The 26,819-nt window shown below is 39.0% G+C and overlaps 1 protein-coding gene across 1 annotated transcript in view; it reads left to right on the top strand.

Moving 5' to 3' along the window:
- Window positions 1-25,428, top strand: part of LOC139040624 (fatty acid desaturase 2-like protein FADS2B) — a 52,377-nt gene extending 26,949 nt beyond the window's left edge. Inside the window, exons 2-11 of the mRNA XM_070487368.1 lie at window positions 5,850-6,041; window positions 7,367-7,466; window positions 13,290-13,417; window positions 16,053-16,113; window positions 18,806-18,882; window positions 19,078-19,175; window positions 19,937-20,033; window positions 22,088-22,167; window positions 23,754-23,879; window positions 25,350-25,428. Of these exons, the coding sequence (XP_070343469.1) occupies window positions 5,850-6,041; window positions 7,367-7,466; window positions 13,290-13,417; window positions 16,053-16,113; window positions 18,806-18,882; window positions 19,078-19,175; window positions 19,937-20,033; window positions 22,088-22,167; window positions 23,754-23,879; window positions 25,350-25,428 (1,038 nt within the window). The remainder of the gene's footprint in view (window positions 1-5,849; window positions 6,042-7,366; window positions 7,467-13,289; window positions 13,418-16,052; window positions 16,114-18,805; window positions 18,883-19,077; window positions 19,176-19,936; window positions 20,034-22,087; window positions 22,168-23,753; window positions 23,880-25,349) is intronic.
- Window positions 25,429-26,819: the final 1,391 nt, after the last annotated feature.

The raw sequence follows: 26,819 nt of genomic DNA, 5'->3' as shown, positions 1-26,819 counted from the left end.
GTGAGTCCAATCCAGCATGAAACAGAGCAGGGGAGTCATGTGACACTCCACAACATTCAGCCCAACTGGCATTGGACCCAACTCTATCCTAAGAGATATTTAATGATGAAGGAGGATGTAGTAAGAGAAGAGCATCATGGGAGAGAAGTGAAGAGAGACAGGTCCTAACTCCCAGGAGGGAAGCTGTCTCAGACTCCATCAGGGAAGAAAAGAATCAGGACAGACATAAAGTTAGAGGCTAAGAAGTAGTTCTCTCTTGGGTTCATGATGAGACAACTAAGCTAAAAAGTTTTCTGAGTAGGCATCATACTTCAATGGAATGAAAGGAGAGGAAGAGGACATTTTAATGATACAATCCGAGGTGAGGAGTAGAAATTTCAGGAGTCAATCCAGAAATCCCAAGGATTCATTGATGATGAAGTTTGAAGAAAAACCTGAGGGCAGTGGGAGTCTTGTTAGGAAAGAGACAGCCCTATCTAGGTGAGAATCATCAGGGGAACTTGAAACCAGAGGAAGATGAGAAAATCAAGGCTTCTATGAAGCAGGAGGCAAATAGGAAGTGTTGTGAGAAGCCCAGACAAATCCTAAGCAGTTACAGTTGGCAGGAGATCCAGAAACACAATCAGCAGGCTGACCAGTGGGTAGTGATCAACTGCAAGGTATACGATGTTACTGGCTGGGCCAACAGGCATCCAGGTAGCCGCCAGATCCTCAACCAGTATGCTGGGGAAGATGCCATGGGAAGGAAATCAAATCTCTGCCCTGTCTCTGGACTGGGTTTTAAATGAACTCAGATGTTGATGGATACTATGTTTGTGTATTCTGGGTTTTGTTTTGTCATCAGTGTTTTGTTTTGTGTTGAAATGGAGTCACTGTTTGATAAGAAGAAATTTACAAATAGGGAGTAATACCTAAACAAATATATCTGTCCACAAGTAGAAATTTCTGAGACCCATTTCATTGGAAATTCTAAAACAAAGACAGCAGTTCATCTGTTACACATCAAATGTCATTAATAACAATGAGGAAAACCTGCGATGACATAGGCTTTTAGAATTTGCAGAGGTTTCTTGGATCCTGTAGGTCATTCAGAGTAATACAGGTTATACAAACCACTTTTACAAAAGAAATGAAAATCACAGACATTAAGAGGCTGGTCCAAGGTCACCTAGCAGCTGGGCTCAGAATCAAAACCTTTATTTTTATTAAGTTCTAGTATTTCCACTTTCTTTCACTGCTTATCCTCATCACTCTCCTCCATCAAAATGGCTAACTGAAAAAAAATCTTGTAACATTTATTGGATGTCTAGGATAACCTAGACAGATTGAAATGTTCTTCTCGGACTTATAGGTTGTTTCTGGCTTTTCTGGTGTGGTCTCTTCCAGGTGGGAAGACCAAGCCTAGATTCTAGTTATTTGTACTGTGCAATTAGTTTTAAATCATGTAGTTTGAAAACAATCAGATGGCTCATATGTTCAATAATAAGATTTGATGTGCCAATTTTGTTTTATGAATTTATTTTCCTCTGTAAGTTCTTTGGAGAAAATTACAACCCATCTCAGGAGAAGTAAGTAATAATAAAACACGAGAGTTGAATACTTTGGAGGGTTTAATTTGTGCCAAGCACCAAAGGGAGCAATTTATTTTAACTCTTCTGATTTTTACAACAATACTGAGATGAAGGTATTGTTATTCCCATATTCTGGTTAAGGAAACCAAGGCTCCAAGAGCTTCCGCAAACTCCTCAGGACATTCCTGGTAAGCGGTGGGGCCCAGATGCAAACCAGATATGTTTCATTCCCAAGCCTGCACTCTTAATCAATAAATAGGATGGAATCCTAAAAAGGGTTTTAGAATGACTGACTAAGTAAATGAATGAATTAGTGACCCTATGGGACAGACTACTTATGTATCATTATTCACCTATTATGAGGAGGAGGGAGAGTTGGAGAATAGTTTCTAAGTAAATAACCAAAGGGTGCCCCTTCCAGGCAGGTGCAGCCATAGGTCCAGAGCTGGCACACAGACACCATACTTTGATCCATATTAGTCTTTCAGGGTGCAACCTGTAAAAACCTCTAAGTTGTAGAGTAAACATTGGACCTCAAGCCCTCTGATTTTATGTCCTGCTCACCTTCACTGGAGAGCATGACACTTTTCCACCCCTCAAGGACCATATCATGGGCTGTTTTGCAATAATTACAATGAGGATTGCAAAGCATTTGATGACAGGAAATATATATGAATAGTTACAAGATATTCTTTGTTTTTTCCCAGAAATAATTCACTGTAATCAAAGTTTTTTTTTTAAATAAGATAAAATAACACATGCGCAACAAGTGCACTTTTGTTAGAGAAATTTGGGTGCATATCTCTTTTGCCTTTAAGTCATTTTATTGAGGTAATATTGGCTTATAACATTGTGTAAATTTCAGGTGCATGTATTATATTTTGATTTCTGTGTAGACTGCGTCATGTTCAACTGATAGGTGCTTACGAGAGAGGAAGGGGTTGAGGGGAGGGCAAAAGGGGTAAAGGAACACATATATAAATTAGCCACAAGTTTCGTATAAGGCAACAGAATGTTCTGAGCTAAATGAAAGAAGCAAATGCAGTATTTTGATGTGTGCCCATGAGTAGCATGTATGGAACAAAGAAAGTAGGTTTATTTTTCTGTGTGCTGGTCAGTCCACTCCTTATCACTGGACACCACACTCAAGGAGGGACACTAAGAAACTCAAGTTCCTTCTCATGAGAGTCAGAGGTCAACGTAACAGGGAAGGCATGAGAAAAACTTAGAGGAAATACACCAAACTCCATTTCAACTATTTAGAGGTCTGCAGTGTGAAAGAGGGTAGAGTTGTGTGCAGCTCTGAAAGAGAGAATCCCAAATGCCTAGAAATGAGCAAAGCCAACAGAGACAAGACTAGGGCAGTGAGAAGAGGATGTGTACAGAGATAGAGTATGGATATGATTCATGTCATGAGTAAGTGCCAACCAAAAATGAGCATCCCAGCTTAGCTGTTTCCTTTGTCTTAGGACAATAATGGCAAGTATGTGTGCTCAATTAATTTCACCTACTGTCATGGACTGAGGATGAGAAGAGGAGAAGGAGGAGAAGACGATGAGAGGAGGGGAGAGGTAGGAGAACAGAAAAGAAAAGGAGGAGAGGGAGACAGTGTCTTGGGTGCTGAGCTAAGAAGTCTGGATTAACCACAGCCTGTTTTACATTTGGGGAAATATAGTTCAGGGAGAATAAATTACTTTCTGAAAGTCATGCAGCAAGTGTGTCAAAGAACTGAGTCTCCAAGTCACTTCTGTCTGGCCCAGTTCCTTAGGTTTCCCCAAGACAGGGCGCTACTCTTTCTTTCTCTACCACTTTGGTTCCCTGAAATACTGTCTTTCAAAGGACAGAGTCTCTAGAAGACTAAAAATTCACTGGGATGGTTTTACATTAGCATTAAAGAGATTTTAGCTAACATTGAACATTTCATTTTTTTGGAATGTATTTTTTAAACAGCTGACATTTGTGTAATTCTTTTAAAATAATTTGCACAGAGTGCTGATTTTTATATCACTGTGAGGCAGATAGAATAAGGATTATATTTCGGCATTAAGAAATGGGAAAACGAACTCACAGAGGGGCAGGAGGCATCTCAGGTCACAGAACTGGTTAATTGCAGACCTGAAACAAACACTCAGGCTCAGTCCTTAGGTTGACATCCATTGTGTGCATCCCACAAGGCTGTGTGTCAGGGAGCACAGCTCTGTATTAAGAATAGAGGGCTCTGAGGGTAGACAGCCTGGACTCACAACCTAGCACAGCAACAAGTTGTGTCGGTTTAGGCCAGTTACAAAACCTCTCTGTGCTTCAGTTTCTCTGTCTATAAAATAGCAACCACAATAGCGCTAACCTTATAAATATTATTGGGAGATTATTGAAAGAGTTGAAGGCATTAAAAGTGCAGGGTCTAGAATATAGAAAATGCTAAACAAATTTTAGATACTATCCATAGCATGAATCAGTGGTGGCACTAGTAGTTGACAAACCTCTAGATATATCCCCATTATTTAGGGCAGGAAGCCCTAGGTTAAAAAAGGAAGATGATACAAACCTTAATTATTTTTCCTAAAAGTTTTCTCCATGGGGGGTGTCCTGGTGGTGCAGCAGTTAAGTGCACATGTTCTGCTTATCTGCAGCCTGGGGTTTGCCATTTCAGATCCCAGGTATGGACATGGCACCACTTGGCAAAAAGCCATGCTGTGGTAGGAGTCCCACGTATAAAGTAGAGGAAGATGGGCATGGATGTTAGCTCAGGGCCAGAGTTCCTCAGCAAAAAGAGAAGGATTGGCATTAGTTAGCTCAGAGCTAATCATCCTCAAAAAAATAAATAAATAAATAAATAAAAATTTTTCTCCGTGGAAAAGAAGACCCCAGTAGTATCTGACAACTATGAGATAATCATTCATTATCTAAAAGAGTATGGGTCTTTGAGGGTAAAATTCTACCATAAATTTTCTTTAGTACATCTATATAGATATATATGTATTTACACACACACACACACATACATACATATATATATATATATATATATATATATATATATATATGGAGAGAGAGAGAGAGAGAATTACTCGTTGAGCATGAAAGTGGGTGTCAGGAAGCACAGGTTTAACTCCAGCATTTTTCAATGTCTTGCTGATGATTTCAGACCTGTTAATTATCTGGGCTTTTGTAACCCCCTACTCTGTACAATAAATGGGTTGAAAAAGGTGATCAGGCTGGGAGGCACCACAGACATGACCTATTAAAATTATTGATGGCCATCAGAATTCCAAGGTTTATGGAGGCTCGAGAGATAAGCCCATCAGGACTTTTCCAAGGCAACAGATCCCTTAAAAGTTGCACCAGTGAGTTTTGAAATGAAACTTTTGCTTTCTAGAATTTTTTTCATAACTCTTTCTTTTTTGTTTCAAATTTCTCACCTTTCTTACCTCTGAACAATCCTAATCTCTTTCTTATACCCTGTTCACTTTCTTAAGTATCCTGATTTTAAACCCATTCTAGTCATTAAACTAAGAGATACTTCTTTCCAGCCTTTGCACTGACTCTCGAGTATAATGTGGCAAGCTTGTAAACGAATGCTAGCATTAAACCTACACACACATGCACATATGCATACTACTTGTCCACAGGACCAGGACCCCTCCAGAGCAGACAAACACTAATGGCCTTGGAGACCCTGTGTCTTGTTTCTGAAGATCCATTGAGCAGCTCACGGGAAAGTCATCCTTTGAGCTAATCTAAGTGAATTATATTGGTTTTTGTTCATCATTTTATAGGCTAAAGCCCTTTGCACATATAAATGGGTGATGACATTGAAAACGTTTTGTAAATTGTAGCACTAACTAGAGGAGCACAGATCCATATGTACAAAACATAACCAGTTCTCCAAACATAACCAGAGCTCAATCGACATCTGAAACAGTACTGATAGTGTAAAAGACAACTACTGGAATTTTGTATCTCTTTACTGACAAACCCCCACTCAGAAAAAAGAATTTATTCTAACTGAATTCCATAACAGTTTGAGGACAAGTTAAAAATCACTACTCATATTTCACTTCACCAGAGGAGAAAAAAAGTTATTGTAACTTTTTAAAATGTTTTGTTTGTTCATTGTATTTTGCTTATGATTCCACCCAAGTAAATTTATTAATAGTAATAATTTTCTATTCACAAAATTAAGGCATTCGTAAGTTGATATAATAGATTCTTAATTATTGTTCCTTTTTCCCTTAAAGAATCTAATTCATTCCTTGAACATTTATTTCACGGTCCCAGTTGGTGGAATATTTCCAAGAATTGTGGAGGAAATTAGAGGCTATGAATATGTTCAATGTCAATCTGGGATTCTTTTCCCTTCACCTTGCCCAGATCTTGATTTTGGAAGCCACGGCTTGGTTAATACTGTGGCATTTTGGGAATGGCTGGCCTATTACAATATTCATTTCCTTTCTCCTCACAATTTCTGAGGTAAGCAGGCATTCTAAGCACAGGCGGTAGCTTTAGGGGAAGACTTAAAACTTTTTCTTCGATCTTTAGATTGGTGTCAGCTGCTGTGTGATACTTCTTGGCAAGCTGCTCATCAGTGTCTCACAAGGAAATTACCAAATCTTGCTGGGCCCGAGTTCTGCTGTCTGTAAAATGAGGATAACAAATATGCTTATGGAAATATTCTGAGGGCTAAACAAGTTAACCAAACAATTAAATATTTACCATAAACCTTGCATATGGTAAATATTTAATTCATGACAGTTGCTACTCTTTACCCAATTTTATCCCTACAACTTCAGTATCTGAAGTTCTTTTCTGAACCAGGCAACACTCATCTTTATCTTTCATTCATTTACCAACCAAGATTTATCAATGCATCGAACCATGAATTCTTTAAGAGCAGAGATTATAACTTATTATATTAGGATTAAGAATGTGTGAATTTTACCATAAAGGAAAACCAGCAACTGGAACATAGCAGGGCATTCAATGAATCCCTGTTGAATCAAGTATGAATCTCTGAACATGGCCTTCTATGAGCACAACATTGTGTTGTAGACATAAAGACAAATGCTTTTGGTCCCTGCAATTGGAAAATGAGTCATCCACTGGAGGAGGCTGTCATTCAAATTGCTAAACATACTGTATGACAGAATGACATTGACGCCAAAGAGAGGAATGAGTATGTCTTGTTGGAGCAGAGAGAGGCATATGATTCTGATTGGAACAACGGGGGAAGGTTTCATGGAGAATTAACACCAATGTTAATTCCAGAATTTTATACTTTAATTTTTTTGAAAAGCTTACTTGTTTTATTCCTTGAAAAGCAACTTTTGGAAACAAGAAGGGAAGCAAACATGTATTTAATGCTTAGCACAGCCAGTCAACTTACATGTATTTAAGTTGCATAACAGCTCCATGAGTAAGGTGTTCGTATGTCTGCTTATCAGATGAAGAACTGAGGTTCAAGTTACTGATAACTTAGCAAGAGTTGTGCAGCTCATAAATGTTGAAGAATGTTTAGAACCCAAATGTGCCTGACTCCAAAGGTCATGCTTTTTTCACTCCACACTGGAAGATTTTCACAGTCACAAGGAGATCTTTCTCAGCTGGAGAACCATCTACACAAACAAATGGAGGGGGGAAAGAATGTGACATGTGGGAAATAGAAAGTAAGCTTAGCTCTAGATCAAACGAGATCCCCACTCCTTTTCTCAAACTGGCTCCTGAACCTACTATCAGGCTAATTTATGAATTACTTCTTGACATCCCAATTTCTCTAACAACAATTTGGTCTCTTCTAGGCTCAGAGTTGCTTTTTGCAGCATGACATGGGACACGTATCCATATTTAAGAAGTCCAAGTGGAACCGCCTGATGCAAAAATTTGTGATGTGTCATCTCAAAGACAGGATGTTCAGGGACTATGATGGGATTCTTAAAAGTCATTTCCTAAAGCACTGGTTTCTAAATTTCTTGGTGCACTCATAGCAGTAAAAATGTTTGTACAACCACACAAATAAATGTAAACGTACCAAAATTGTAGATTTTTTTTTTGAGGAAGACTAGCCCTGAGTTAACTACTGACAGTTCTCCTCTTTTTGCTGAGGAAGGCTGGCCCTGAGCTAACATCTGTGCCCATCTTCCTCTACTTTATATGTGGGACGCCTACCACAGCATGGCATGCCAAACAGTGCCATGTCCACACCTGGGATCCAAACCAGCGAACCCCAGACAGCTGAGAAGGGGAGCATGTGCACTTAACTGCTGCGCCACCAGGCCAGCCCCTAAAAATGTAGATATTATATATTTATATATAACATATATTATAAATATAAACATATTATATAATTATGTACACTAATATGTAATATAATATTGTGATATATATGCTGAAGTTAGAATTTTATGAGGAAAAAGTTTATTTTTCTCTAAGTAATTCTAATTTTTTTTATTACACCAGTAAACTATTTGGCCCAGTCCCTGGCACCCCATTAAGGAACTACCTCACAGGAGAAGGATAGTGTCTTTAAAAATGAACATGTGCCTCTAAAACCATAAGAGGGAATGTTCTTAGAAGAGGTCTGGACATTTATTGCAGGGAAACTAGGGGAATCCAGTGAGCCTGATTAGTTCCTGGAGAGTCTGGCTATGAAGAAATAAAGGAAAAAATGCAGGAAAAGAGATAAACATGAAGAGAAAGAAAAAGAATGGTCATGGAAGGTCAGATGGCTCTGTTCAAGAGTCAAGGGTTATTAAATGTAGACTACTGACAAAACAGGTGGTGATGATGGCGGTTGGTCTCATCCCCCTAAAATAAGCTCCAGGAAACAAGGTGCACTGTCCTATGCAATGCACACTGCAGTGCAGCACTTGGAAGAATGCCTAGCACATTGTACACCTTCAATAAGTATTTGTTGAATGACTAAATGAATGAACAAAGAAAGAAACCAGAACAGAAGAGAACTGCCAAGAGTGGCTTCTAGCCCTCCTCTGATAATGCTCATTATGTACCTTGAGTGAATAAAATAGTATATCTGGCCTTCAGTGTTCTCATCTCTATCCTTAGGAGTTAAATTGGATCTCTGCTTTTTCTATGACACTCTTGGATTTAGTGACTGTATACTCTGGCCTGAACTGAGGTGAGGGGGTGGGAAGGAATGCCTTTGAGCCTTCCACTAAACCAAATCCTTGCATTCAAGCCAGACCAACTTAGGAAAACTCATAAGCACTGATTCAGAACCTATTTGTTTTTCCTTAACGTGCTGGTTTTATATTGAATTGGAAGAAGTTTAGAATCATCTAATCTGGATCTGGATTCATATTAGAAATATGTCAGCCCCTAAATGTTTACAGTGAATAATCTATTGCCATTTTATGTGAGAAGTTTCATTTAACCAGAAAATAGATCTATTCCTGGTTATCTGGTTCCCTAGCCGCTAGTGACTTGGAAGTGGCCAACTAATAAGAGAGTGAAGGAAATGCTGAAGTCAGACCCGCAGAGTAGTGAGCAGAAACTACTGACAGCAAGTGACAAGGAAGGCAGACGGGAACTCATATTAGATGAGAGCCTACCAAGGGCAAGGTTCAGAACTATCCCCTTTAGGAAATTGTCTCATATAATGCTCATGAGCTGGGGGATTATGGCACCCACTTTTTGAAGCCAACACTGATGTTCAAAGGGTTAATTAACTATTTAAGCCAAAGTCCATAAGCTGATGAGTAGGAGAAATCATAATACAAAATTAAATCATGCAATCTCCAGAAGATTCATTCTCGCTTCTCAATTCTGACTCATTTTAAGTCATCTGAGGAGGTTTTAGAAAACACTGCTGCCTCTCTAGAAGTTCTAATTTAATTCATTTCTGGGGAGGTCTGGACATCAGCACTGTTTTGATAGCTCCCCAGGTGATTCTAACCTGCAGCCAGATTTAAGAACTGCTGCTCTAACATCAGACCCGCCTTTGTAGGAACTCAACCACTGGTTAGCTGGGCCACTTTGAACAAGTTACTTAATGTCCATGAACCTCACTTTCTTCAATTGTAAAATGGACATAGATGATGGCTTTGACCTGACAGGGATGTTGTTAGGATTATGTGTGATACTCATGTGTTGTGCAGAATGCAAAGTATGACTAATGGGAAATGCTCAATAATTGTCAGCTGTTGGTAAAATTAGGAACAATCTTTCCATAATCAAAATGAGGACCCACAATCATTAAGAAAAATGTTTACTCGTGATGTTACTAAGAAGATAAAGAAGTAGGCCATAAATCACAGAATCATTAAATTGGAAGAATCTTAGAAGCACCTCGTCTTCTTATCTACTTACATTCTAATTGAGCAAATTGAGGCTTAAGTAGATTGAACAACACAGGGTTGGATCTGTATTCAAATAAGAAATATGTCTGTCACTCAAAATGGTTAAAGTAAATAGTATATTGTCATTAAACGTGACAAGTTTCATTTTATCAGAGAATTTCTGTAGGCAGACTATTCTGCCCTTTATCCACCAGTGTTAGTTGAAGTATACCTTGATTCACTCAGAAATCCCTATCACAGAAATAAAGCAGAGATGGTTTCCATGTTATTGTGAGATTCAGGTAATGCACCCTTTGACCCTCCTTCCCTTGTTCTGAGAAAGTCAGAGGATAAGTGAGACTCATGTGCCCTGTAAGTAATTGACAGTGGATTTGGTGACACTGTATAGAATATTACACATCAGCCCGACCCTTGCTGATGCTTTTTAAAAAATCACACCTTTCCCATTGTCCTAAATTCGTACACAGCTCTCTCTATAAATTTTATTTCCAGAAATAATTTTGTACTGGTTGAAATAAATACAACTTTGATGACTCATGAACAGAGTAATGGGAAATAGCTCTGAAAGCAAATCATGTATACTCTCCTTTTCATAGAAAAAACAATGCTTTGTGAGGAATATGAATAAAGGCTTGAGCTATGTGAGGAGAGAAAATCACTTGTGGGAAGGAAAAGTGAGCTGGTGGGAGGTAACATGGAAAATTAAGATATAAACATCATCTTTGCCTTATATAAGCATCCCAATTTTAAATTTAAAACTTGATTTTGTATCAATTTACCTTCCCCCTGAAAAACACACAGATTATATTAATTCTTTGGAATATTCAGCACTAGCTGTGCAAAAATATGTATGTTCTGTTGATTGCAGTTTTTGCACAATAAAAGGGCCCTTCTGAAATAGGGAAAGAAATGTCACACATTATGGACTTCTGTGCAATGCTTAAATCAAAATGGACTCCTTGTAGTATATCTTTCAACCCCACCCCCAGCATGTATATTTCAAAACCTACAAGAATCACGTGTTATCATAGGGATAAAGAGTCAGAACATTTGAAATTAAGACCTTCCTTGAAAATCTGGCCCATGCTCTTTCCATGACTCCGTCCTGAAACACTTTTTTGGGAGGGGGTCAAGTATGCTATTTCCTGTAATCCTCCCAGTAATCTCATCCATTTTACAGATAAGGAAATTGCATGATGCCACACACCTAGTAGCAGGGATTTAAATTCAGGATGGTTTCAGTCCAGAGTCTGGATTCTCTATACTGCACCTAGATGTACCTTGGATATAAAGAATGATTTAGGGCAATTTCTGCATGGAATTTGGTTCAGGAACAGCCTGTTTTGCATGAAGCTGGTAATGGTACTTCGTTATGGTCTCCAGTAATAGTGGCTTCCAGACACAGGGACCAGGCTGGAGGCAGCAGCTTTTGATCACACCAATAATTCCTCTGACCACTATTCTAAGCTCCAAGATCTTGAGCTGTCAAGGTCTACTCCCGATCTATCATGAATCAAAACCTGTCACTTACATTAGCAATTTCCACAGTTAGCCATTAGCTAAAAGGATGCAATCAGATACTGGTTGAGGGCAAATGATGGTTCTCAGAGGTTTTAATTGAAAAACAGTATCATTGCTTATGGTACTGTTCTTGTTAAACTGTCTACTGCTCCCACTAGATTCTATGTTTCATAAGTGTGAGAACACCACTTTATCCTGTCTATCTGTATATTCCAAATGCCTAGCTCAGTATCTGACATATGGCACATACTTCAGAATAAATAATGAATAGGTGAATAAATGAGTGAATACACAATTTTAAGAGTGAGTGAGTAGTGTGCACTTTGAGAGAAGCTTGGAGTGTGGTGGGGCACCAGAAGGGGGAATAGAAATTGAGTGGCACACATTGAGTTTGAAATATCATGAGACATCCAAAAGGAAATGTTTGGAAAGTGACTGCTCATTCAAGCATAAAATTCAAGAGAGATCTAGACTTGAGAGAGAGATTCCAGTGTAAGGGTATTAGCAAGTGTTAGAATTGAGAAGAGGATGCCTCTCCTGATGGATTGGGGTAAGGGGGTGAGTTGCTATGAGAAAACTCAGTGAATACTCTGGAAAGGCAACACTTACAGATTTTCAAACATACTCATCTCTCTCTACTATAGATGAATCAATCAACGTAGTCCAACATAAAAAAATAATACCAACCACATTTAAAATGCATGTCATTTTAAATTTTCTGATAGCCACATTTTAGAAGGTAACTTTATCACAATATATGTATTCAAATATTATCATTTCAACCTGTAATCAGCATAAAAGTTATTAATAAGATACATACATCCCCTTTTCATTCAGAGTCTTCAACATCTAGTATGCATTATACTCTTTCAGCCCATCTTAATTTGGTCACATTTCAAGTGCTCAATAGCCACTAGTGGTTAGGGACTACGTAATTGAACAGTGTAAATCTAAAACATGCATCGGACAGTCATGGATAGATGTCAAATACTGAGGAAAAACTACATCTACTGCTTATTCTTCTATAAATGATTAACATAATAGGAGAAACGAGGGGAAACTAAATATTTCAATGTGCCAACATTTTATGTACAGCATCTCATGTCTCCCCAAATGTCCCATGGATATAAATGTCATTATACTCTATTTATTGGAGATGAAATTGACCCTCAAAGGGGATGAGTAATTTGTCCACACCACACAGCAGTATTTATTTAGTTTATGAATCAGGTTGATGTGTTTCTGAATCCTTTGTTTTATTAACACATTCAGACTTTCATTCAGAGAGATAAAACCACAAGCAACCTCATCAGACATGATTCAAGCTTGGCTTCAGCTGAAATATTTTTACTCACATTTATTTTTATACCAGAGCATTGAAGCCTGTTCATGCAAAGATCTGAGTCAAGACCCTTACAAGATCATTTCAGATCCATAATTCTTTTGAAATTTTCACTGAAATAGGATTCTTCAAAATGAAGGGCCAATTTTTTTCCACAGAATTAATTCAAGTCTTGGAACTGAGATTTCTTTACTTGTTTTACAACAAGGAAGGATACTCTCTGCCCCATCTATCTTTAGACTTTTTCTTCAATCTGAATCATGAAACATAATGATGGAAAAGCATTCTATTTCAACAGGTTTTTATGATTTTTTCATTATCAAGAGTAGTTTTATCCAGGATTATGTTCCTGAATCAGATAACTATTTGTTCATAGACTTTGAGAGCCTCTGTCCAGTGAATTATTCTGTGACCTGGCTGTGGGGACAAGTTTGAGAAGCTCAAGTATCTTATTTTGACTTTGGAGATGTATGCAGGAAACTCTGATAGCAAAGGATATTTCAGGAGAGAAATCTTGCAGCTAATCAACTCTCTCTTCTCCTCAGGGCATATCCAGAAACTGGTGGAATCATGGACACTTCCAGCGTCATGTAAAACCAAACATCTGTTCCAAAGACCAAGATATTAACCTGGGCTCAATTATTCTGTTTGGAGACATTCAACCTGTTGAGGTACATTTAGAAATCAGGGGCACCAGAGAAATGTTACTGGAAGTGGTTCTTGGAAAGGTCTACAGGGTTGCTTTGTAAAAATCAAGCTGAAGGTTCCAGCTTCAAGCATATTCTGAGGGCACCTCTCCTTTTATGTCCAGGTTACAAATTTGAAATGACAGAATCTTGGGTTATAAGAACAGGAGGAGATGTGGAGTGTGTGACTCTATGACCATAAAGGTCATCCAATCCAACTTCCTGCAGTAGGAAATGTGATAACCCCTATCACTGTGCTTCAGCAATCCTGGTGGCAGAGGGATCCCTGCGCAGCACCTGTCACTACCTCTGAGACAACCCAAGCTAATGTTAGACAATGAAACTAGATGACTGAGGTTGACAATGACTCTTCAAAGTTTAAGAAGCATATAGAGATATTCACTTAGAGAAGGCATGTCAGTATATTCAATAATCACTAAATCACAAACAACAAAATAGCTAATTATCTCAAGTAATTCCAGCTCATCTAGAAGATACTATGTTGTTATTTTCAGCTAACATTCATTTTGGTTCATTTACACATGAACCACTGCCCAAGTGTCTTGAAGATACTTAGAGACACAAGCTCTAATTTGGACTTCATAAACCACAGAAAGCAAAGCAAAATATCAATTCCAGAAATTCTCACATGTTGATCATTTTTTAAACCTCAACTTAAAGACATAAAGTCAAGAATAATTGCTAAGTTTCTTAGGGGGTGATCTTCTGTCAACAAATCAGGTTTAGGGACAGCCACAGAAGTCTGTCTTCTCAGAGGGAAATGATGAATCGTCAGAATCAGGTACTTAGGAAGAGGGTGCTGTCTCTTTCTAGACGAATTTAGGAGTTTTATAAAATAAAAGAGCACAGATTTGTCAGTCACTGCCCAAGCCCTGTGGTACAAAAAACAAAAATTATGTACAATGTTTTGAAAATAGGTTTTCCCAGCTTTTTGCAACTCATCTTCTTCCCCAGCTGATTAGGAAATGAAATATGCTGCCTAGAGTTGTAAAGAAAATCGTTAGCTTTGATCACAAATCACTTGCTTTTGACCATGGTTCTGCAAACAGTTTGGGCCACTGTGATGTCTGTGAACTCCTATGCTCATCACGAAAACTGTGACATTTTAAATTTCTCTAATTATCCCCCCAGAGAAAGAGAGATTTGTCTCACTGAAGTTCGCGAAGCAGCACAACCCTCTCCAGAAGTGCCTTCTTTAGAGTCATATTCAATATGCGTGTTGCCTCTTCACAAATGGTGGAAGCCACCTCGCAGGTTTTACAGCTGCTCTTGGGACTTCTCACTTGAAACCTCAACTTCTGTACAATATAGCTTCTAAGCTACCATAGAAGACATTACTTAAAATTATTTACATTTTTAAATTCAGTTGTTTGACATCAAAAAATAGTTCTGCTGAGTCTTGAAGTTTTCCATTCTTCTCATTTTACTGTGAATCTTTCTACCACTTTCTTCAAATATTCCGTCCTTCAGCAGTCATTAATTGAATCCTCAATGTGCCAGGTCCCGTGCACCTGGGAGGTTCAGAGTCCTCCTGTGGAGACATTTTCAAAATCACCCCTTCACCTTGGTTCGCTAACTCCAAAGCATTTTCTAGCTATTCTTTCTTCCATGCTTCCCATTACTTAAATATTTGGAAGTTTGAGAGTAACTGCAAACAGCTATTATTACTTCATCACCATGATATTTACTTCTTATTTTTGACAATAAGAGAAGGATGTAAAAACTCTACTATCCACAAGAGAGGAAAACTATATGTAAGAGTGAAGTTATCAAGGGAATGAGGAAAGCAAGAGTCAACCACTGCCTGGAGTGATAAGTAATTGAACATACAGCAAAAATACAGAGTGAATGTGAATTATCATTTATTTATTCATTCCTTAGATTAAACATTGAGAGTCTGCTAGTTACTGGATATACAACCATTACTTCTATGTCTTCTCTCAGGGTATTTGCTGTCTTTGTGCACTGAAAGACTAAATTAACTGAGAGAGACCCCAAGAAAATGAATGAAATTCCCAGTCATGGGATTATATATAATATGATCACGTCTTCTCAACAAAAACCACAGCATGACATTCATGATGAGAACACAAAGGAGGAATGATGAAACAGATAGGAGGAGCCATGCCTATATTTTTCCTACATGACCATTCAATAAACATCTCTTGAGTGAATAAATATAGATGGAGACTGAGCTTCCAGCAGAATTCTATACACTGCAGTTAAAGAAGATTTGGGAAAACTCATAAGAAATTTTCTTCTGAATCACCACTCCACTCAACATAAGGACAAAAAATTTCAAAATGGTTTCCATGGGATTGAAAAAATGATCGCAATGCCCATGGTCAAACGTCATACACCATGCATGCAAGAATTACCCACATTTAATTAAAGCAAAAAATGCCACAGGATTTCCTCCCATCCCACTTCTGGTTCTTGTAGTGCCTCAAATGTGACCACAAGTGAACTTTGATCAGATCACTGTTTCCATAGATATTCTAGACACTCATAGACCCTCTCATTCATACACACAGATGTCCTTCACTGTAGTAGCCAGAGGTATTGTCTTTCATCTAAGTTTTCTTCTCTCTCCATGCAGTATGGCAAGAAGAAAATCAAATACATCAACTATGAGAAGCAGCACCTGTTATTCTACACGGGTGAGTCTCCTTGCAGCCACATTTCTTCTCATTCCATTTCCTTGAGGCAAGCAGTTGTCAAGCCAGAAGGCAGACTAGAACCCGCCAACAGAGACAAGCCACTGTCTTATTGTGACTGAGAAAAGCAGCATGTCTTCTTTCAGACTTCCTGGGGTGAAAATCTGGAAAGGAAAATGGAAAAACAAATAGGAATTTTTAATAGTCATCTCATCACTCTGGGTATGAGGCAGGGAAGGAGATGCTCCAAGAAGGATGGAAGGCAGGATGCCAATCAAGGGGATTTGCATCTGGGACTCTCATCCTGGGGAGACTAAAGACCTGTCAAGAAGAAAAGAATAGCGGTATTGGATCAGGAGAAAAGACAGATAGCAAAAGAATGCCAAAGCATGGACAGTATGATGCCAGGAAATGTAGAGCTCTGGGAATAAAAGACAGCTGTAGAGCTTCTGTGTGAAAGAAAGTTGGCTGTTCCCAGGGGTTACACATTACTGTAGAAGATATCTTTGTGGACAATAATATATATACATAATTTGGATATACATGTGTACCTGCTATGTATCTATATCTATCTATTGATCAATGAGTAAGATATACACACACACACACACACACATATATATATATTTATATATATTTATATATTAGGTCTGAATGTGGTCGAGGCTGAAAAGAAACTAGGGTAACTATTAACACTGGCAGTAATGAAAAACATCAGTGGCAAAAATGCTTTGCTCTTAATCAAAATCAAACACATAACAGCTCACAAGTAAAAGTTCATGGAACCTCAAAATATGCTCATCTAAACATTCAGGAAATAAGCCCAAATCAGGGAATGTCTCAAACATCTCCTGTAGATCAGTGGTTCTTCAGCAGGAGTAACATTGCTGCCAATGGGACATCTGACAATGTCTGGAGACATTTTTGGTTATCATAACAGAGAAGAAAATATGGTAATAGCTTCCAGGTGTGTAGAAAGCCAGGGACGCTGTTAAACATCCTACAGTACATAGGACAATGCCTAACAATAAAGAATTATCTGGCCCAAAACGTTCACAGTGGTAAGACTGGGAAACTCTGTTGTGGATGCCTGATTTGCTCAGATGTTGGTTGCCAGTGGTCATCGGTAACATGCCTGAAAAGAGTGGCATGTAAGCTCATATTTTGAGATATGGGGGCAACTTCCTCTGCTGTGCATGCTGGAATTTTGCAGCCCCTTCCTGTGGTAGTCACCTTCTCCTTTTCTTGCATGATCAAAAAGAGGAATGAGGACAACAGTGCCCCATTTTGACCAGAATATGACCCCCAGCCTAACTAGATGTGTGTTCATGTAATAAAAAAGCAGTTGAAGTTTCATTTCTGAACTCATCTCCCATGTCTGTAGTGCTGCAATATGCCCTTAGCTTATGAAGAATGAATAAAGGGTGTGGATTGACTGCAGAATGCCCACCTCACAAACTATACTACTCTCAGCAGCTATTTCACTATATCCTTTCCCTTCAAATGACAACTTAGTAACATGGGTACAAATGAGTCATCCTCAATTTGTCAAAGAGAAACTGAGTTAGTCTTTTCTTAAACGTGGCAAGACAGATTTTATTCAAGCTACTGCTGTAGGAAATGGAAAATTCAGTATAAGTGGAGCTCAACTCTGGTGAATCAAGAAGTGGGAGACCTTAAAGCCTGGCACATGAAAAGGAAATTACTGAAAGACGTTGAGGGGAGGGGAAGCTCCTCAATGTGATTAGGAAATCTGTGTTAGGCTCCTACCCTCCCACAGAGACATGGATGCAGGGCCCTATCCTTCCTGATGATTATCTTTCCAAAGGATGACTCCCAGGACCTTGAGAAAGATATTTCTGCATGTAGAAGATACATCTCAAAGGGACAGAAAAGGTTTATAGTTGTAAGTTTTCTAGCAGAAATGAAAAGGGAGGTCAGACGCCCATAGTCATGTTTTGGCTTAAACAAGCAGTACCTTCTGTTGACAGTCTTGACTTTTCTCTGGAGGGACTTTAAGGGGGCAGGGCTCATCCCAGAGATGTGGCTTTGAGCTGTTAGAAGCTATGCTGGTGTTTGTTCCAGTCTCTTATTGTGGAGGGTGGATGAAATCTTTCTTGCTCAGAGTTTGCAGTTTGAGAGCTTGTAGACCAATGCTGAGGCCTAGTGAAGAAGAGGATTCAGAGGACTTGACTAAAGTTTTGTCAAGGAGAGAGTCTGTCAAAACCAAAAGGGTCTCCATAAATGCCTTTGTGCTCCAGGCATCCTCATTGGTCTTAGAAGAGAAGCAGGTACATAACCCTTTACCCAGGCGATGAGTACACCTTCTTTATTTCTGCCACCTTGACATACTGTGACAGTGATGAATCCTAAAGAATGTGAAGGACTGATGGATTCCATAGACCTTGAGAAAACTTGAAAGCTCACAGAAGCTCTTCCAGGATGCTTCCATCAAGAATGGCTCAAATCTTCAAAGCTTCTCTAGTCTCCTTGTGGGAGTTTGAACCAAATTCCTGGTTCATCCTAAGAGACTGAAAAAGCCTGGTGGAGTCTAGGATGTGGTTATGCATCTCCACCTTGCATTCTTTCTCAGGTTCAAAATTCCAGGTGTGGTACGGGGAAAAGATAGACTCCTGCTCACTTGCAATCACAATCTGCTCATTTATTCACCATCTTTTCTTTTGTACTTCTTCAATTGCTCTTCCCTTCTTCATGTCGATATATGTGAACGTGCAATCCATACAACAGTGGTACTTCCGAAGGTATTGGGGCGTGAGTAACTTGACTCATTCTCTGAAGCTAGATCAGGTTGAAAATGGGAAATGAAAATGCTTTGTCCCTTCCAGATGTAACTTCCTTGAGTAACAGGACATAAGATTTAGCAAGTATGTGAAGGGACCCTAGCCTAGAAAAGGGGAATTGAAATTGTGTTCAGGGCATCTAACTTTTGAGCATTTGTCTCTGCAGGAATTTGCCTGGATCAGCAGTTTTTACATCCGCTATTTCATCATATTTGGCCATTTCTATGGAATCTTTGGAACCCTAGGGCTTATCTATTTAGTCAAGTAAGAAAACAAGAATATCCTCTTATTCCAATAACCTGAATGATCCTCTTACCTTCCTTGTCTAATCAATTCGTGATGGGCATAAGATTATGACACTATGCCCCCTTCTCTATAACTGCAACATTATCAAAAAAGTGTGAAAAAAACTGGTAGAAATAGTTTAATACAAAGAGCTACTTGGAAAAACATTAGCCAATCTTCTCTTTTTTCCCCACTTTCTTCATTCCGAATTGCAGTATTCCATCTAATCTCAAATTATTTAAAATTACAATCCAGTTTGACATCCATAATCTTTCCCAAAGATAATAGAATGAGAGGAATATTTTAAAGTTACTTTATGACTAGAGATTTCCCAAAAACCAAAGTCAGAGAGATTGAATCACTTTCCCAAGTTTCTAAAGCCAGTAAGTGCCACTGGCAGTACCAAACCAGAGATTGGAACCAGCTCTACCTGATGAAAAATCTCAGGCTGTCAATCCTTTTGCATATGCAGTTAATTTCCCTAGATATCTTTTGATCCTGCACCAATGTTTACAGCAAATTATTGGGCCACTGCTCTCATACAATAGGCAGTATGACAAGTTATGAAAACAAATGTTTAAAGTGTCATCTCTAGATAAAAATAGCAACAAATGATTACCATTTTTGAAGAATTGTTGAGTCTCTTCCATTTCCTCCAATTCTTAGCTAGGTCTTGCAGGCTGGTGATTGGAACCATAGCACCCCATGGAGTCACCACTTCCCCTTTTATTCTCTGAAAGGTCTCTTGAGAGTCGCTGGATAGTATATGTCACCCAGATGAGCCACGTACCAATGAAAATGAGCAGAGAAGAGAATCGGGACTGGCTCAGCACTCAGGTAATAATGAAGATCCTGGAAGAAGATACTTCAGACCATACTGATTAAGAGTCTGGTTACCTCAAGTGATAATAATTAAGAGGCTGGCCAGGTGGCATAGTGGTTGGGTTTGCATGCTCCGCTTTGGCGGTCTGGATTTCTTGGGTTCAGATGCCATGTGCAGACCTACACAGCACTCATAAAGCCATGATGTTAAGGCCTGTGACATAACATATAGAGGAGGACTAACACAGATGTTAGCTCGGGGAGAATATTCCTCAAAGTAAGAGAGACAGATTGGTAACAGATGTTAACTCAGGATCAATCTTCCTCAACTCCACTGAAAAAATAAATAATAATAATAATTCATACTTACCAAATGCTTGCCTGTGGCCTCGCACTGTCTACTTCTTTGCATGCAACAACATACGGGAGGTGCTATGATCATTACCATTTTATAGATGAGAAAATTGAGGCATGAAGAAGCTGAGTAACTTAACTAAAGTAACACAGTTAATAAGTGGTAGAAGCAGGTCTTAAACCTTAGCAGTTGGATTTCAGAGCTCTTGCACTCAAGCAAAGGTCAATAAATTTCAGTCCAAGGGCAAATCCAGCTCACTGCCTGTTTTCATAAGTACTGTTTTATTGGAACACAGCTATGCTCATTCATTTACATATTATCTATGACTGCTTTCATGCTATGACAGCAGAATTGAGTAGCTGTGGCAAAGGATTAAAATATTTCCTGTCTGGCACATTGTAGAAAAAGTTTACTGACTCCTGCTTTAAACTTCCACATGACATGGCCTTTCAAGTGAATCTGAGACTCCTAGAATTACAGAATGAATTTTTCTCCTTGAAAGACCCTAGAATTCACCTCCTTTCATTGTATAGGGAGAGAGGCCTAGAGAGAATACATGACATGCTCTCCAAGCATGCCAGGAATGATTAACAGAGTTGTGATCAAGGCGGCACACCCCTGTCTCTTAAGCCTTCCAGTAGCATGGGATGATTAACTCCAGAACCCAGCCAATATGCTGCTTGCTTCTCCTAGCTCATTTCCAAACTCAAGGGACCTTTCATGAAGTAAAGAATAGTGGTTCTCAAACCTTTTGGTCACAGAACAAATTGACATTTTTTAAAGTTACTGAGAAGCTCAAAGAGCTATTGTTTGCATAGGTCATATCCACTGATATTTACGGTATTTGAAAATAAAAAGGAGATATGTTTAAATATTGAGTTTAAAATAGCAAGAATAAAACCAATGTACATAAACATCAGATTAATGATGCCATCCCATGTTTAGTAAACTCTGGAAAAATCCACCATTCATGGATGAAAGAATGAGAATGAAAAGGGTAAATAATGTCTTATAAGAATTACAGGAACAGTTTTGAAACTGCAGATCCCCTGAAAGAATCCTAGGGAACCCCAAGTTTTTGTGACGTACACTTTGAGAAACATTGACATAGAACAAATAGAAAAATTTCATTCGAAATGACAACAACCCCAACTGGAATTAAACCTTAAAAAGGCATGGAATCAAATGACATTCATGAGGGTTCTTAATGTTGGCAGTCTGGAGAAGCCAATGAACTCCTTTTCAGAATAATGTTTTCTAAATTCACAAAGTAAAATTGCAAAGGAAGCCACTTATATTTGACTGCACTCCTATGCACCGAACTATTGAATGCCTTACTTCCCATTTAGGAGTCCTCTCAATGGAAATGGATTCTAACCCCTACAGTCTTTACTAGGACCTTACAATCCCACTTCCAACTTCTAAAATCTGCATTCATGACACCTCTGACTTCTGTATTCAAGGGCTGATAGGGACATAGCCCCTTCACATCCTACATATGTTTTGATATGTATTGCCTTGCAAAATGTGTTGTTGCTTCTTTACATTGTAAGTTTCTTGAAACCTAGGACTGTGTATATTTTTTATACCTCATTGTTTCTTACACAAAATAGGTACTCAATAAGCACTTGTTGACTGAGTAAAAGAATAAATACAAATTTTTTTGTTTGACCCTTGGGCTCATTTACATCTAGCATAAGCTTTTTCTTTGCAGGTCTTGGCCACCTGTAATGTTGAACAGTCCTTTTTCAATGACTGGTTCACTAGGCACCTGAACTTCCAAATTGAGCACCAGTGATAGAAACAGTGAGAGCAGTGATCAGAGGGGCCAGGGCTGTCACTTATAACATCACCTCCTGGGGCTGGCCGGGTGGCATGGCAGTTAAGTTTGCATGTTCCGCTTCTCGGCAGCCCAGAGTTCACCATTTCAGATCCCTGGTGCGGCCATGGCACCACTTGGAAAAAGCCATGCTGTGGTAGGCGTCCCATGTATAAAAGAGAGGAAGATGGGCATGGATGTAGTCTCAGCGCTAGTCTTCCTCAGCAAAAATAGGAGGATTGGCAGTAGTTAGCTCAGGGCTAATATTATTCAAAAGAAAAAAAAATCACCTCTACAGTCCAGAGCAGAGCACTATGCTAGAGATATCAGAAGGAAAATACGAACCAGAATTCTCTAAAGCCTGCTATTTTTCTATTCACATCAATGGTAAGGAAGGGAAGAAAGAAAAGAAGGACATGTAATACTTTTGAGTAAATGGAGTGAAATCCTGGAAAAGTGCCAGTGCCTGAATTTCCTGATTCTATGGACTTAGGAATTAGTGGTTATTGTCTTTGCATTTGGTTTGTTTGCAAAACCCAAGAAAAATTAGATCACTTGGATAACAAGTTACATTGAACTTAATTACAATTTAATTATCTATCTATATCTATATCTTTAGAGTCAAGGTCACAATATACTCCATGAGAGAATGCAATCCCTCCTGCAATTTCCGAAATGTACCTGGAAATAATTTACCAACGGGTCAGTTAGGTAGACATGCCCCAAAGAAAGAGAAAATGACAATACTTTGAGAGTCAGTCAGTCTAGAATATTCAGGGGAGGAATTTTACAGATCTTCTCCGTCTAAGCCATTTCTGTGATAGTCAGAGAAGGAAAGAGATCTTATGTCTATGCATGATATGTGCTCATCCTTGCTCTCATGTTAGTTTTTTAAAATCTCAGCAATGAAAGAAAGTGTTATTATTCTTATTTTACTAAGGAACAGATTAAAACCCTAGAAGGCCATCTGGCCGTTAGTTAAAACCCTTGAAGATCATCTGGCAATTAGTGAAAACCTTGGGTAAAATCCCAGCTCTCCTCAATTCTTATTCCTGTCTTAGGACTTCTCCCCACATACCATGACTAGATCATTTTCATGATACAGTAGTTAGATGGATGGAGAGAAACAGAGATGGAGGTGGAGTGTGGTTATCTCTAACTCTCAGGTCATTCAAACTGGTAAAAAAAGAAAACCTGGTTTATTGCTAGTTGTGTTGTGGGGGTAAGTGAGTAAAAAAAAATGTAAAAAATCAGAAGAGGTGTTGATAAAGAATATACTTCCATTTGACCTTGCCAAATGTATGCACTTTCAGTGGAGCTAATATTTATTCTCTTACCTCTTCCTAAACATTTGCCACCTGCATGGCTCACAGAGGGTTAAGAGAGAAAATGACAGTGTTTTGCCAAGAGTGTTTGAACATCCCAGAACAGAAGTATTGTGCAAGGTCAAGGGTGGGTCTGCACTGCTGATATAATTTTATTGAATAATAGGGGAAAGACGCCACTCCTTCGAGTCTCTCTTTAGGTCCAAGTTTTATATCTCTCATCTCTTTTTCCCTAGTCTATTCCCCACAATGCTGCGCCATAATTATCACAAGGTGGCACCTCTGGTGAGGTCACTGTGTGCCAAGCATGGACTGCAGTATGTGAACAAGCCCTTGTTGAAAGCATTTGGAGATATTGTCAGGTAATAAAATAGTCTCTCTCAACTCAAAGTTCTCATTTCCTTCACTGCCAGTCCCCATAATATTCCTTCACTTGGAATTCATTCACCCAACAACCATTCATTACGGAACACCTCTGTATGCCCACTATGGACACGAGACTCTACAGGGCACAACATCAACAACAGTAATGATAATAATAATAATTACTGTTACCTACTGCCTTCTAGGTACTTCTTGGTGAAAATACCCTGCTGCCCTACTAAACTTCAAGCTTCTTAAAATCAGGGCTGCATATTATTTGTCTTTGTATCCCCTGCTGAAACTCTACCTGCTTTAGATTTAAGTGGTGGAAGGGATGGTCAAATCCTCTCGTCCAGGGTTGCAAAGTTAGATGCCTGCAGGGTGTGATGAGACATAAGTGTGCGAATCAGGAAGGGGTGACTGATCAGCTATATCCTAACCCCAGGGGTGACCAACCAAGAGTGCTGAGACCTGGGGAAACTGAAAACCCATTGTCATCCTGAAGCAGTCACAGTTCCCTAGAGAACATTGTACAGGTCAAATTAACAGCCAGTGATCTGGGTTTAATAACTTTCTCTTTCTTTTAGAATTGAAAATAAAATGCAACATTATCTTGAATGATGCCAGCAAGGCCAGGTCCAGTCTCATCTTATCCTTGAATAGTGCTCCAGTTTCAGACTCTCTGCCAATCCACTCCTCCTTTTCTGCCCTGCAGATATTGAGTGCCCCTTCAGTTGCTGCATAACTCTTTGCCCTGTGTCATTTTCTTTCATTTGCCACTTTTTCTTCTGCTTAGAAGCTTCTTTCAACCCACTCCTTCCCTTCTTATCACCTGGTCGGTTTGTGTTTACTCTCCAAGGCTCATGTCAAATGCCTTTTCATCATCTCAGTCTTCCCTGACCCTAACACTAATTCCATCACATGCTCCTGTAGCACCTGGAGCTCTTTATTCATGACCTTTATCAAGGTCATGATTAAATAACATATTGGTTAATAAATTGCTTAATATGTATCTCCCAATCTAGACCAGGAACTCCATGTGGACAGGAATCACTTCTGTCCTCTTCATTTTTGTATCTCCAGAGCCTAGAAAAATATTTTTCACATTAGTGTGGGTAGGTGGATATAGGGCGGGGTGGCTTGCAACTATCTGCTTTATCTTATAGTGACTCAGAGAGGCCCTTTTATTTTAAATAGCAGAGAAAAGGATAGGTGAGGACTTGGGGTACATAAGAAAATAAGTGGAAGAAAAGCACAATCTTATCCATAAAGGAAAGGTGAACACGCCTGCTAAAAATCAACTCAGTGCATTTGACTCCCTCCACTGGGCAACAGAGAAAGACATTATTCAGATATAGCTGAAAATGATAACATTGCCCTGAACCAGGTAAAAGAACAAATGATCTGTGGAGTAGCTCCTTTTATATTAGAGTCTCACCTTCTGGTGATTTTGTCTACCCCTCCCACAGGGCAATGAAGAAATCTGGAGCCCTCTGGAAGGATGCTTACTACAAAACAGGGAAACATGATGCAGAATCTCAGACTTAACATGCACGTAATTGCATCTCTCAGAAGGGGGCTGGTGAATGTGCAAGAGTTCGTTCCTGCTTAACTGTGAGCACCACCGGCATACCTGATTGTGCCAGAAGTGTGAATTCCAAAGAATTCCCCCTTCCCTGAAGATTCTCTGTGCAAATAAGAAGCAAAGGAAACACAAGGTGGCTTTGGTCAGGGTGACAAAAGGGATATGGGAGCCAATGTTTTAATTTTTTTCAATAAGATCTTGAACTTATTTCTACCAGTATGCCTTAGTCAGATTATCTTGATCACCGGGCGTAAAGTCAGAGACCAGGCAAAAGCTTTACCGATGAAGAGGTCATAGGCAGAAGTGGGCCAGAGCAGAGATCTATAACAGGGTATTTTAGAAATCAGTGTACTTGCTTTTAGAAGACAATCATGTATTAAGAAGGTCTTACTGAAGTACAAAATTTTGCTTATTCTTCTTTCAAATGTGTGAATTTCATTTTCTTTAAAAATTAACTATAATTAAAATTAAAGTCTCTAAATATTTCAATATTCATCTTAGATTTTCATTATTGTACATGCTTATGTGTAATAAATGTGAATAGGAACATATATTCTGTCCAAGTTATAAAATCTCTTAAAGGAGCTTTCTACATTCAGGCTCAAAAGCAACTGATCAAGCAGGTCAAGTTTCAATATTTAAAGGTGACTAGTGTTCTGCTAAAGAATAGACTGTCCCTAAGTGTAAGATTTGTTTGCCTAATCTCGGCCGACCAGAGCAGAACGACGTTACCTCATTATTGGATGACCTAATGAAAGAAAGAGATTTGTTTTCTGTAATGTAGACCCCAGGCTGTGTCAAGGCATTTTTCAAGACTGGCATTGAGTTAAGCATGTCTTAGGATGAGAAAGTTTCAATGCTAGAGGATGAGTGGACATTCTCAGAAGTATACTAATATTTTGACTCTGTTCTTCTGCTCATGTAATCATGGGGACATGTTAAAGTTGACCTTAGCTGCATGGAGGGAAAGCATGATAGTACAAGCTTCCATCCTCAGCTCCAAATGAGTCAACATTATGAGTTCCTCTCTTTTCCTATATTCTACCAGGGAGCATTTCATCCCCCTATTCCAAACACTGAAACATACTCTTTTTGTCTGTTTGTTTCATAATTAAATCCCTGGATTCATAAAAAAGACCCCGTGGCAGAAGGGAGTGTGATGACTTGAAGGAAACCATTGGGGCAGAGGCAGAGGGCACAAGGGCCAGAATGGTACAAGGTGCGGCAATGAAGGACAAGACATTAAATTGCTCAGCAGTCCTGTGAAGTAAACCAGGCATGTCAAAGCTAAGAACCACTGGTTTTCTGAGAATTGGCACTGAAATGGTAATAACATCAAATAAAAATATAGAAT

The sequence above is a fragment of the Equus asinus genome, chromosome 17 (assembly GCF_041296235.1).
Source record: "Equus asinus isolate D_3611 breed Donkey chromosome 17, EquAss-T2T_v2, whole genome shotgun sequence".
In the NCBI taxonomy this organism is placed as follows: Eukaryota; Metazoa; Chordata; class Mammalia; order Perissodactyla; family Equidae; genus Equus; species Equus asinus.
Note: the sequence above shows the minus strand (reverse complement) of the source record. Positions and strands in the feature narration are given on the sequence as shown.